The following is a 14,598-nucleotide window of genomic DNA, read 5'->3' as shown; positions in this document are numbered from 1 at the left end:
TGATCTTCCTGGAATCTGAAATGATTCCACCGGCAAAGGGAGGGGGGGCATAGAAGTATGGACTAGTATGCGCTCAAACATAAGCTCTTTTTGTGTCTCCTACCTTTTTTAACGTTTGCCTACTTGGATGATATCTTACTGGAATTTTTGGGATACTGGGGCAAAGGTAGGAGGCAGAAAAATAAATTGTGTCAGATTTGCGGACAATATGGTCATTTTGGTAGAAAGTGTCCATAAGCTCAATGGAATGCCGAAGGCAGAAGGAGGCTCTATAATTAATAAAAAAGCAATCAAAGGTAATGAAGATGTGCTAAACGGAGGGAGAAAAAAGAATAAGAGGTCTTGGATTTCGGTTATGGAGGAGGGTTATCAAAATCCAAGAATGATACTGGAAATAAGGGAGAAAAGAAAGTTGTTGAACACTACACCAAAAAGAAGAAGTAATTGGATTGGGCATGTATTAAGGAAGATGTTAGAAGGAAGTTTGGAGGAAGAAAAAGAATGGCAATTATCAGCAGGTTGAAGGAAAGAGAAGCGTATGGGAAGATGAAGAAATGAGCTGCTGACAGAAAGAAGTGGAGAAGCCAAAGAGCATTGATGATTATCATCTGAAAACTTTTTTTAGTGTCTTTAAACAGATGTTTCTCCTAGAAATATTGAAGCCGTTTTAGAATCTTGGATCTCCAAGAAAGGTATTGCTGCTGTATATTCTACACTTTTTACTGGAGTGGAAAAATTCAGTGGCATCTTCATCGAGTTTTAATGACTTGAAAAGGATTTGAATTTACTTGCATATTGTGCATAAATTGGCAAAGGTGGTTATGCAATGCAATTATACCTACTTTCAATTTTTAAACGACTCACCTACATACAATAAGACTCCGATCCGTTCCACTTGTTCACAAAATTGTCTAAATACAACTGGACACTATGCTTCAATACCACGACCTCAAAACCTACTAATTACGATTATTACTACTCGAACAATATCTTAAAATCCAGTTTTTAAAAATAATCTGACGTATTTCAGTTGCAGTAATTACATGCAAAACAAGCATGCAACTCGCCTTGACCAGGCTCCGCTTAATTGCAATATTCAACTTGCACTTTCCTTGGACTGTGAGCGGTATCGATATAGGTATATGCAAATAATTAGAAAGTTACGTTTTTAAGCGACTTCGAAACGTTTACTTAATCGCTAATGTATTTCAAACATTTATCACAATATGGCGTTACAATAATTATGTTATTTACAGTTCACACAATTAAAATTTCTACGGCGTTAATTTAAGGCAGAGGATTGTGGAAGGACGGTAATCGACGATCTTGTGCCTCAAACTTCGAGTTTCTTCTTTAAAAACACTTAAAGTAGGTACCTAATTGGAATGTAACAGCGAGTCGTGATGAAGAGCGTTGTGGTGCATTTCGAACGAGAGGTCGGGATCCTTCTGGAAAAGAAGAGTAAATTAGTGCACATGAAATTGAGCGATGTCACCCACTGAAAAATTGATGAATACAAACCTCGTCTGTTAGTTCCGTAGCTGAAGCTAAGTAAAACCCTGTTATTCCAAAAAATTTCGAATCTAAGCCTGAAGGTTTAGTACTCCTGACCTTGGACCGGCTCAGTTTTGGATACCAGGAGGTAGAAGTGAACCAACGTTCGTAACTACCCGAAACCAGACTGGGATTGATCTCAGTCTGACATCGTCGAGTGCCTCTGACCACATAACGAACTGGCAAGTCACTCCAAAAGCGACCATGTCAGATCATAGTATGATTTCATTTGAAATTAACTGCAAGGGAGCCCTCCAAAAGGGTTATAAGCAACTCCAAGGTAACGGCTATTCCCCTTTAGGTACAAACATCTCCTTGGGTCCCTGAAATTGGAGTGTTGACTTGAAAGGTATTTCATAATTTTGTGCTCATTTTGTGCTGTTAATTAAAAATTTTGTGCTCATCAGCTTAATGAGCAATTCAACTTTTTCCAACTTCACGCTGGGGTGTCAATATTCTTTTATTACAATTTTATGGGGTCCGTGAAGTTGGAGTGTCGACTTGAAAGGAATTAAGTCCCATGTATCTCATAATTTTGTGCTCATTTTGTGCTAATTTGTGCTGCTAATTTAAAATTTTGTGCTCATCAGCTTAATGAGTAATTCAACTTTTTCTGATGACACTCCAACTTCACGCTGGAGTGTCAACATTGATATTTTCAAAATTTTCTTTTACTATAATTTTGTGCTCATTTTGTGCTAATTTGTGCTGCTAATTTAAAATTTTGTGCTCATCAGCTTAATGAGTAATTCAACTTTTTCTGATGACACTCCAACTTCACGCTGGAGTGTCAACATTGATATTTTCAAAATTTTCTTTTACTATAATTTTGTGCTCATTTTGTGCTAATTTGTGCTTCTAATTTAAAATTTTGTGCTCATCAGGTTAATGAGTAATTCAACTTTCTCTGACGACACTCCAACTTCACGCTTGAGTGTCAACATCGATATTTTCAAAATTTTTTTACTATAATTTTGTGCTCATTTTGTGCTAATTTGTACTGCTAATTAGCAGTCCATGTACTGTATTGTCTAAGTTGGAAACCCATAATATTCTAGACACCGAAAGAATTGTAAAGATATTCATAGAAAAAGAATATGATGGTGTAAAGATAGAAAGCTAATATTCTCCAAAAGGTTTCGCAAATACTTGCAGTTAGTAATGAACAATTAGGTACATCTCCAGGTGTAAATTTTCGAAGTAGGTTATGCAATGTCGTCTCACGTGACGTTGTCAATGTCAATTTCGCTAAGATGGCGGGTCCAGGTAAATTGTTGTTCTATGGGTAAAATTGCGATGTCATCCACGTTCTGCGTAAGAAATATCCAGGTAGAGAATAACGTAAAAGTAATCCAGAAGAGAAAATGATAAGAAGTTAAGAGAGAAGTTTGAGCGAACCTTGAGGGAAGATAAAACCCTAAAAAACGTATTAAGAAAAATGCTGAAGTATATACCTCACACTAATTACTTGCAAAGCGTATTCAATGGAGCACAGCCACAGCACATCAGAAATAGAGAAAAAACACTCAATAGAAATATGTTCACAGCCAAAACAGATTGACACAAAGTCAAGTAAAAAGTAATGGCGTATCGAGAAAAATTTGCACGCAATTAACCCAGATCCAGATCGTCTCTGAAAGGAAGAAGTATAGGACATGCGTATGTAGAAAAAAAAGAAGATCACGACCTCTAGTGGCGAACCAAAGAACTATGGTAATAACAAATATACTATAGAAATGACTGGCATCTAAACTAAACGGGTTTACAGAGGGAATACCTAGATGGGGTGAGAAATATAGAGAGGTGCAACTCGATTAATTTAGATGAGGCTTATTGCAAGATGCTTCAGTACATCGGCAATTTGGTAAAGAATAATCGATTTCCGCAGATGTAGCAGCGTTTATTTATTTATTTACTATTCCTCTCTTGTTCTGGGCCCTCAACAGGCTTACGCCCAATTACAGAGTGACCCGCATAGTGCTTTTTAGAGGTGCCTCTGCAGAGAAGGTATTAAGTTGTTTTATACTACTCCGGTATTTACCTTACGAATTAGGAAAACTGCAGAAAAACGTCATTCAGAGTAGCGGGCAGAATGCTCGCAACTGGTCTAAGGTATCTGCCACAGATGAAAAATTCACCTCAATCCAGGTTCGAACACCCGACCTCCGGAATTATAGTCCAACGCTCTTTCATTGGTTTTCAATCGGTTTGTGTTGTTGGGTGGCCTTTAAGCATCAGAGTCGCACGTCTAACACACTCACACCCCTCCCACTGTGGACTGTGGGCACGGGAAGCTTCGGGAATATGTATCGCAATTTTACATTATAGTTGCGCCTCTTTGCTATTTCTCACTCAACAATCAACGAGTAAAATTCGAAGTATATAAGGAATATAAATTTGGAATATCAATTGGTAAGAAAAGAACGCTACATACTCCTTTCCTTGTTTTATTCCTGGTTGCCGTATTTACCGCTCATCAACAAACAATCAGATATTTAAATTTGTGGTCTCTACGCTTCATGCTTCTTGCTAAACAAAACCAAAACTGGTGAATACTCAAAATGTTTCCTCCAAAATTTACCACCCCTAGAATTTGCCGCTCTAGGCGCGCAACTAGTCCGCCTTGTGGGAAATACACCCCTGGATGTAGCTCAAGGGAGAGTAATAAAAAAAAGAGAGCGAAGCCGCAAAAGGCACCTTACTGTGGACATAAAAGTTAAAAGTAAAGAGGTTTGGGCCTAAGGCGAGTAAATTGCGAGCATTTTTCATGCATTATTCGGGACTTCCATAGTCCATTGTTATGTGACCTATGTTTTTCGTTATTAGAAGCATCTATAATTAAAAATAAGGAAGTTAGTATTGGGCGGTTTGCGCATGCGCATATCTAATATGGGACGTTTGCCTTTACTAGAATGTGGTTAAATTTTCCAAAAATATCTATAAAAAAAGGATGCGGGCATTGTGCAGTCTGCGCATGCGCACACCTGATTTTTACCATATGCGATATGTTTGCCTTTACTATAAAGGTGGTGAAAATTTCAGCAAAATATATTAATAAATAAGAAAATTGATATTGCGCATGCGCACATTTATCGTCATGAGGTAACAGAGCTACCGAATTCAAGAAGAACGAACTAAATATATTGAAAACTGTAGGAGCAGTGGCGCCCTCGCATGGACGGACGGAGAAAGTGGTCATAATTGCGCCTTCCAACATAAGTTTAAAAATGCGCTAAAATCTAGGTTCTACCATTAAAAAAATAGAAAACATTTAAGAATAGTAAATCTATTAAAATAAAACAGATTGCAAGCTGTGCAAACAGATACCGCATTCACAGGCTTCATTCCGTTCTTCAGCCTGATAATTGTCATTACGACTAATTATACACGAAAATTGGGTAACCATTTTATCACAAAATTCCATTATAATTCGGATTAATGTTATAAGTTCATAAACACAAATTCAGCCCTATTTCTTTTGTACGATTTGTTTGTTTCTAATTCTTTTAGTAACTGCGTTGTAACTCAAAGTTGATTTTTTTTAATTGAAGTTACAATTTACCATGGTTTAAAAAAATTTATTGCTTTACGAGCTTTCCTAAAATGTATAATACATCATACTTATTTTCAAGAATAAGCTTTTTACAATAAATTTTGCTTATTAATACATCTTGCCTGAAAGATAATAACAAAAGTTTTTTTGTGGAAAGAGTAGCTAATTAGCTAACACTCCGCCCACTATAAAATAAAGACAATAATAAATAAATAAAAAGTTGGTTATTAAAAGGTCTAGAAACAAACGACTGACGACATTGGTTATCTACATTAAAAACTGATTGAATAATGCTAAAGCCATTTTGTTCTAGCTTCAACATTTTTCACTTTTTCTCTCTAGTGAAAAAACAAAAGACGGCAGCTTATTTCCGGCAAAGGTAATGGAATAAGCATAAAAAATAAGGACACGAGTACTAAAACCGTTTTCGTTTATCTGCGCCAATAAGAAAATTACCCATTTAATCCCATCGAAATTGGACCACACTGTACATAGTAGTACCCACAGGCAGAAAAATTTTATTATTTAGAAGTTGCTTAAAATGATCTAAAATGTCGACATTTGATGAAATTTTTGCCAAAAAAACGGCGATGGCAATATCCAACTAACTGACACTACAGTGAGTATCTTCAGAAAAATTTGAATTACTCATTAACCTGATGAGCACAAAATTTTAAATTAGCAGCACAAATTAGCACAAAATGAGCACAAAATTATAGTAAAAGAAAATTTTGAAAATATCGATGTTGACACTCAAGCGTGAAGTTGGAGTGTCATCAGAGAAAGTTGAATTACTCATTAACCTGATTAGCACAAAATTTTAAATTAGCAGCACAATTAGCACAAAATGAGCACAAAATTATAGTAAAAGAAAATTTTGAAAATATCGATGTTGACACTCAAGCGTGAAGTTGTAGTGTCATCAGAAAAAGTTGAATTACTCATTAACCTGATGAGCACAAAATTTTAAATTGGCAGCACAAATTAGCACAAAATGAGTACAAAATTATGAGATACTTGGAACTTAATTCCTTTCAAGTCGACACTCCAACTTCACGGACCTAATTTTATGCTCATTTTGTACTAATTTACAATTTTGTGCGAGTCATGGTAGAATTTCAAATTTTTTGGATGTGCCGCCAGCTTCTCACCGTAGTGTCAACATATATATTTTAAACATTTCATTTTATTCACGTGTTGTGCGAATTTTTCCTGCTAATTTAAAGTCTGGTACTCATCCCGTCAACGGATACCATCGCATTTACACCTGGACCCGCCATCTTAGCGAGATTGACACTGGCGACGTCACGTGAGACATTACATTACCTACTTCGAAAATTTACACCTGGAGATGTACCTAATTGTCCCTGTCTAACTGCAAGTATTTATGAAACCTTTTGGAGAATATTAGCTTTGTGAATCGCTTTGATATTTCTGATCCTACGTAATTTTCTTTTGTCGTTACCGATTACGATTCTTAATTAAGTTATTTGTATCACTCCGAAGAATTTGTTCATACTATCTTATTTACATTTTGAATTAAGTAAATTACATCATTGCTGTTGTATATATAAATTTAGTTATTTGTGCAGAGCAAAGTAGTTTTTCTTGAGTTAACGTTATGTTCACGCTTTTATACACTGATTTGTACGGACGATCCGTGGTTGAGTCAAAATTTTGCTTTTGCTAGTTTACCTGATTAGTATCGGAGTTAAACATTCATTATCCCTCTAGTTTGTTTGTTTGTGTTTGTATCTGTTACAGATAAGGCAGAAAAGCGCCGTGACTTTAGGAGGCAGTTTGAAGACAATATTATTATATTACGGATTATGGATAATCCGCGCGGCTCCAATATTTATTTTTTTTACTCCGGATCCGTTTAATATAGAGCCACGAAATTTCATTGAGAGCTTGTCAATAGTACATGTAATTAAATTATGGTGTTTGTAATTTTTTAATAACACTGGAAATAATGAATTTTAAGGTTTAAAGTCTTTGAAGATAAAAACAACGATAGTAAATCCGTGTTCTATCTTTACACCATCATATTTCTTTTTCTAAGAACGATATCGTTACAATTATTCCAGTGTCTTAAACTAGAATGATATGGGTTTCCAATAAGTATATAATAATTAATCTAACATTACTGACATAACTAATCTGGTATTAGTGCAGACCCTTCAAAATCGCGCATTAATTATCCGCGCAGAGTAAAATTCATGACGCGAGAAACTTTTTTGTTTTTTTTCTAGAATTGTGTCACATATTTCGAATGAATTGTGACCAAAGGACACAAAAATGTTTTTCAGACGGAATTCTTAAGAAATGGGTTATTTCCTTTTGTCAGCAGTTTTCAGGAACACTAAAACGCGCAAAAGAAATTATTATTTTTTAAATAATTATTATTAATCGATTTTCGAATGGTGTCTCTAAGATTTAAATAACCATTAAACTTACAAAACTCAATATATTATATACAGGGTTAGTCAAAAGTATGGAATATATCTGATGAATTGTACAGTAAAATATTTTACCAGGTATTTTACCTATTAATATGAAATTTGTCCGTATAAATAACGCAATAAGACATTATTTTGAAAGCAAAATAATTGAATAAATCCTGTTTGGTATCGTCGGAAAGGCGGTTTTTTTCCTCTTTACGACTACATAAAAATATTCATTTCATTAATAATTAAACAATTTAAAGTAATATAAGCAACTTCCAGAATACTAGAGCTTGAAGTTTGAGTGTCATCAGAAAAAATTAAATTACTCATTAACCTGACGAGCACAAAATTTTAAATTAGCAGCACAAATTAGCACAAAATAGGCACAAAATTATGAGATACTTGGAACTTAATTCCTTTCAAGTCGACACTCTAACTTTACGGACCCCATCTCCTTGGCGAAAAACCTAAAGAGCACCCTTTCAGCGGACACCTCTCGGGTATTTCAGACTTACAGCGCAAAGTAGATCTTCAACTCCATTGTGGAGTCATTTGAACAGGAATGTCCCCTGACTCCTGAGCACTTCCAAGACGCGCTATAACCATCACTATGGTGGTTCAGAAAACTCAATTGGGCAAAGGCAAAGAAGAGCAAAGCAACAGCTGACTGGAAAATCTATAGGGTAAACCTATCACCTAAGGCAAAGAAGGACTTAAATACCCAACCCATTTTATGTAAAATAATAATAAATAATCGATAAAGACAGGAAAGTTTACCAAGATCACCAGATACAAAATGGTGGACGAGTATATACCTGTATAAATACAATGAAAGTGGATAAGGTGCAATTGTGTGTTGTCTAATGTTTTCGGTTATTAAAGTCATTACAATGATCTGTGGTTATTAACCTATAATGAGACATTAAGCTGATTAAGTCCGCGTGACGTTGAAGTTAAGTATTTTAGCGTACGTTGAAGAAAATCCAATTGCATCACTGTTTGTAATTTAGCTAGAGAAAATGAAATTTTCCACATGTTCGTATTGAATTCGACAATTCACAGCGAATGAGTAACTGAAAAAAACACTTTCCCGCACGTCATTGCAATATTCTGCGACAAAAGTTGTGTAACCCAAAAATGCCATTAGGTTTACCAAGAAAAAGTAAGCAAGTTATTTCTAATCTTATTCCTTATTTTGAACGAGGAAGAGATAATGGTGGTCCACTTTTACCAGTCGCAAGAGGAAGAGAGGCGCGAAAACTTAGGAAAATTCAGGGGAAAATACTACTATATTAATATTAAGAATTGAACATAGGAAATTTGTATGTTCAGACTTAAAATTTAACCACTGTATGTACTAAGCCCACTGGATTAATAAGAGTGGGAAAAAATTACGGAAAAGTAACAGCGTTTTTATGAACTTAAAGGCAGCGTTTGACAGCAGGATGGGAAAATAGATAATGAGGAGAAATACAGAATCAAGGAGAGCCGGGAAGAGAGTTTAATGCCTTCCTATTTGTATAATATTTTCCAGAGTTATTCCGAAACGGTCTGGCACATTACCAAAGCTGAATCCTTTCTAGAGGATTTCTTCTAACTTTATAAAGCGTTCCAAAACGCCAAGTCCTTTCCTAAACCGTCGAAGTCTTTTCTAGAGCTTTGTAGAATTAGCTACGCAGTCATGGAGTATGGCCTAAAAAGTACTAGGAAGGATCTAAGGAGTACCTGGAAAACACAGCGGTATAAATCTCCGAGAAACACCTTCTACCACTTTTGAAAATCGTAAATGAGAGCATATTCAGACGACTCTCATATTCTTAGGATTTTCAGAGCCGTCCAAAGCGCTCCTTCCCGCTTAAAAGCTCTTCCAAAACCTTTAAGAGCTTCCGACAATGTGGCTCAGTGGTAGAGCGTGGGATACATAGCCGAAGGTCGAGTGTTCGAACTTGGGCTGAGGTGAGAATTTTTAACCTGTGTCAGAGTCTTTAAGAACAGAGGTCGATTAGTTGTCGAGAGAATCTTGAAGTCTCCAAAGATTTTAGTATTTCTTCAAGAGGTATTAAACGTCGTAAGAAAGTAAGTAAGCTCGAGCCTCCAAGAACTTACAGTCCCCACGGTGTCAAGAAATCCTCCAGAGCATTATAAATGCTGTCACAACAGTATCCGTGTTTAAGTCCTTAGCAGTTCTAATAAGCTATTCCCTTAAAATGTTCGGATCGGTATTAATCTAAAATATGGTTTCCATGAAACTCTTAAAGCTCTTTTACATCGTCGTAGAGATTTTAAGGCGTGTATTACTCTTTGAGAATGCAACCATTCTTCAGCTTCATTAGCTTCTTCAGCTTCCTCTCAGACTCCTGGATTCTTCCCAGTTTCCTTTCAGATTCTTCTCCGCTTCCTCTCAATCTTCACTCAGCTTCCCCTCAGCTTCCTCACAGCTTCATCGGCTTCATCGCCCTCTTACGTTTCATTGGCTTCTTCTGATTCTTTAGCTTCCTCTCAGCCTCCTACCAGACTTCTTTTAGCTTCAATTCAGCTTCCTCTCAGCCTACTCTCAACTTCCTCTCAGCCCCCCTCAACCTCTTTTCAGCCTCCTCTCAGCTTCCTTTTTCAGATTCTTCAGCTTCTACAGCTTCTTAAGCTTTTTCGGATTCTTCGGCTTCTTCGGCTTTTTCACCTTCGGGCTTGGATTCTCCGGATTCTTCGGATTATTCGGCTTCTTCGGTCTCTTACGTTTCATCGGTTTCTTTGGTTTCTTCGCCTTTTTCGGCTTCTTCAAATTCTTTATCTTCCTCTCAGCCTCCTACCAGCTTTCTTTCAGCTTCCACTCAGCTTCCTCTCAGCCTCCTTTCGGCCTACTCTCAACTTCGTCTCAGCCCCTTCTCAGCCTCCTCTCAGCTTCTTTTTTCAGATTCTTCAGTATCTACAGCATCTTAAACTCCTTCAACTTCTTTGGCTTCTTCGGCTTCTTCAGATTTTTCAGCTTCGGGCTTGGATTCTCCGGATACTTCGGATTCTTTGGCTTTTTCGGATTCTTCGGCTTCTTCGACTTCTTCGGCTTCTTCGGCTTCTTCGGCTTCTTCGGATTCTTCAGCTTCTTCAGTTTCGAGCTTGGATTCTCCGGATACTTCGGATTCTTCGGCTTCTCCGGCCTCTTCGGGACTTATTCGGCTTCTTTGGCTTCATCAGCTTTTTCAGCTTGGGCTCGGATTCTCCGGATTCTTTGGATCCTCCGGTTTCTTCGGCTTTTTCCGCTTCTTCAGATTGTTTAGCTTCCTCTCAGTCTCCTATCAGCCTTCTTTCAGCTTCCATTCAGCTTGCTCTCAGCCTACTTTCAGCCTACTCTCAACTTCCTCTCAGCTTCTTTTTTCAGAATCTTCAGCTTCTTAAGCTTCTTCAACTTCTTCGGATTCTTCGGCTTCTTCGGCTTCTTTAGCTTCGGGCTTGGATTCTTCGGATTCTTCGGATACTGCAGGAGTTATTACTAAAGGAAACCTTTTACCAAAACGTTACCCCGTCCTTATGTTTTCGTCCTCGTTAAAATTCTCGTGCCATAGGCCACTCCCGTTCTGCGGTCTTCCTCAGGTAGTTCCGGTCCCTGTTCTCGTTCCGATTACCGGTAATGTTAGTGAGCCCTGTTTACCTGTTCTAGGGAAGTTATCGTGCTCATACCGGTTCCTTTTCTCTTTCACATGTCCACTTTACCGTCGACGCTAGTTGTTGTTTCCGTTTTGGTTGGTTGTCCGGTTTCTGTTTCTTATATATTTCGGTTCCATATTTTTGTTCCCGCTTTCTGTGGTTTCTTGGATAGGAGCTGATCCCAATTTGTGTTTCGCTTTCCGTTCATGAATCTTCAGAAGCCATGTCCAATTTCTCTTAATCTGTTAAAAGTGTCACTTAACTTGTATATAAATTATATACATTAAAAAATGTGTCCCTGAAACGGTTTCTCAAAATCCAGTTTTATTGCAAAGCGATTCAACAATTAATATTTGTCATTGATCCGTGCGTATGTGTAGCTCGTGTTTCTGTTTCTATTGCTTTACAGCTCCGAAATTTCTAGAAAAAGTGAGTTTTATTGGCGGAGAAGGTTTAAGGTCACGAAATGGGTGTGAATTGAAAAAAAGTAGCGGAAATTAAGTTGTTGGCAAAGATCCGTGGGCGAAAGCGCGTTAAGTCTCGATAGCGTTCGCGTCGAGTGATTAATTTAAGAATGCAATTTGTATTTTCTACATTACGTCAGTTCGGTTGTATTACTTTAGATAAAAATATACACTCAACGTCTAGGTTGATACAACAAAGTACTTTGCGGCCTTTTCGGAAAAACCCGGAAGATAGCTGAAGTAGAAGAGCATTCCCCACCTGAAAATATTTGGGAGTAGGATCGCAGCAAGCCTTATACGAAACTGTCTCTGGTGACACCATCACTCCACTTGGAAAATCATTAACAAGTCATGACGCCTCCTTTATTGAAGGTCTGAAGGCACGTGATTGATTCAGATTCCGTAGAATGGAAACGTGTGGTGCATATCTTGACCTATTCCAACTAATCGGTGCGAGAAGACGATCGCCGTCTAAGATGATGTTTTAATACCGCCTTCCCAGCTGTACGAGGTCAATGTAACTTAAACGCCTATTAAAGGTCATAAATGAAAAGAAGAAATTGCAAATGGGCTTCTATAATTAGAAAATTAAATACGTACATTTCGTAATTCGCTAATAGGTGGCGCTCGAGTGGGCGGATGTGGTGGATACGGCGGAATATCCAAAACGGCCGAGACGTACGTAGCACCCGTCATACACTTGGAGCACTGCCTTCTCAACGCCGGCCGTTGACGCGATCCCCTACATCTCAAAGCGAAGCAGAGCTCGCCGCCCATCTCGGCGCACAGCGACTGCTGCGGCGCGCCCATCGAGCGCTTTTCCGTCAAAGCCGACTTCTTCGAATTGTAACAAAACTCGCAGATCGCCACAATAACGGCGAACGCCAGCCCGCACAGCAAAACCACAAAAACACCGCCGATATTATCCACCCCCAACGAATTCGCTTTCGACTCTTTACCCTTATCGTTCCGCGAGCACGTGTCGCCCGTATTCTTCCACCACTTATCGTAAAGCATTTGGATTTCGCCCTTCTCCTGCAACTCCAATATTGCGAGCGATATCTTATCTCTCCAGGGGCTTCCCATTGGCGTCGCGATTCCGTAACCCTTCGAGTCGAGTAATCCGCCGATTTGCGTTAAGTTACAGTCGCGCTGAACCGCGTAATCTAGCATCGTCGATTCCATAAGAAACGCGTAATTTCCGTCGAGGACCTTCTGTATCCCCTCCTCGTAAGTGCCTACGAATACGGACGGCTTGCGATTCTCCATGAAACGCCACATTTTCTTGTAGGTTTCTATCATCGAGTCCTGAAATGAAAGTCATTATTTAGCATTTGATTCATTTAATGAAGACATGGCAGAATAAGTTTTGGAAACAAATTAATACGAGAAACACGTTTGTGTGCCTTCCAAGTTAAAGAAAATGTTTCGTTTAGGGAAGTTCGCCCCCTAACGTATCAAACTTTGTGTTAAGTACTTCCACAATGTTTTTTGCAGCACGCGTAAAGGAATTCTTTGCTATATTTAAATTTCAATATTCCTGTCGCAAGATGCCCGCTAATCCTCCCTAATTTGTGATTTAAATACATAGGCATGTTTTATAAAAAAGATTAAAAAAATAAAAGAATTATTGCTGTCGATAACAATATGACAAGGGAAAGTCACGGTATGTATATTTTTTAAATGCAATTTAAAAATGCTGCAACGAATCCAACGTTTGCAACCGTTCCCGTCAAGATACTTTGTTGCGTCCGAAAGCTGTTGTCATTTAGGAGACGAGGGCGAATTAATATTTCAGAATTTCCGCTCCGTAAAATCATGATTGGATGATTTTGGTTTTCTATGTTCAACGAGCATTATAACTGCAAGGCCATGCAGTTTTACGCCGGTATCAGGTTAATAAGAAGCCTTTAAGCCTACCTGGGCAATTCCAATTAACAATGAGCCGAATTGGACTAACAACTTTAGAAATTTCAGTCCGGGAAATTAAGTAAGCGGAAATGCGTTGCAGAAACAACCTCCGTTTAGGTCGTGAGTGGTCGCAAAAGCAGCGTTCTTCCGTCCTGCCGTTCTACTCCTATCGCCTTTCTCTCTCTTTTCCTTTTTCCATCTCGTTCTCCATACTTACCTCACTCTGTTGATTTACTCTTCCCTCTTTATGTCCCTTTCTTGTTTATATATAATATGTCTCCTTCTATTTTTCTCGTTCCTTCTATCTTTGTATATTCCCATACCAGATGATCAATATTCTTCTCTCTCTTGTCAGCTCTAACTCATTCTTCTTATCTCGCTCGCTCTCTTGGCCTCATACGCCCATTCCTCTCTTTTGTCGTTGTGTCCATTTCGACTCGGTTTCTTTATATGTGCTCCGCCCGCTTTCTCTTCCTCTTTCTTTATTTTTCCTATAATCTTTTTCATTCCCTCTAACATTTCTCTCCTCGTTCTAGTAACATAAATCGAATTTTCTTCCGGTCCCTCATTTTATTCAATTTAGCCTTCTCTCTCTCCTTTCATCTCCCTCTAATATTTATTTCTCCTTTTTCCCAATCTTTCTTTAGAATATGGATGATCTTGTCTTTCTTGTAACACAAACTACATTTTAATTTATCCTTTTTTCTACCCCTTTCGCCCTTCTCTCTCTTCCCATTTTCCTTGCCTTGTCCATTCTAATCCGTTCTCTTTCTTCACTCGCAGTATTGACTTCCAGTTCTTTCTTCATATATATTTCATTTATAAACTTTTTCATTCAGATCTCCTTCCATCCTCATTTCCTGTGTTTTCTCATTGTATCTATCTTTGTATATTCATATACCATATGATACGCTTCCCCTTCAACTTTGTTTATTTATTTACTGTTCTGCTATTTCATCCCGATCTTGTTTTTTCCATCTTCCTCTGACATTTTTTTCCTGTATTTTTTTTTATCTCTCTATGTTTTGTA

At 37.9% G+C, this 14,598-nt stretch overlaps 1 protein-coding gene across 6 annotated transcripts in view; it reads right to left on the bottom strand.

The window, feature by feature from the left end:
- Positions 1–1,165: 1,165 nt before the first annotated feature.
- LOC116181088 (glutamate receptor ionotropic, kainate 2-like) overlaps positions 1,166–14,598 on the bottom strand; it is a 73,608-nt gene continuing 60,175 nt past the window's right edge. For 5 of the 6 annotated variants that reach the window (XM_031501350.1, XM_031501349.1, XM_031501352.1 and 2 more), the window contains 2 exons: positions 12,258–12,965; positions 1,166–1,448 (listed from right to left, as the gene is read on the bottom strand). In XM_031501350.1, coding sequence (XP_031357210.1) covers positions 1,377–1,448; positions 12,258–12,965 — 780 coding nt within the window. In that variant the 3' untranslated portion in view covers positions 1,166–1,376. The remainder of the gene's footprint in view (positions 1,449–12,257; positions 12,966–14,598) is intronic. The other variant, XM_031501347.1, reaches the window with a different exon arrangement.

This window comes from Photinus pyralis, unplaced genomic scaffold (genome assembly GCF_008802855.1).
Source record: "Photinus pyralis isolate 1611_PpyrPB1 unplaced genomic scaffold, Ppyr1.3 Ppyr1.4_LG9, whole genome shotgun sequence".
Lineage (NCBI taxonomy): Eukaryota > Metazoa > Arthropoda > Insecta > Coleoptera > Lampyridae > Photinus > Photinus pyralis.
Note: the sequence above shows the minus strand (reverse complement) of the source record. Positions and strands in the feature narration are given on the sequence as shown.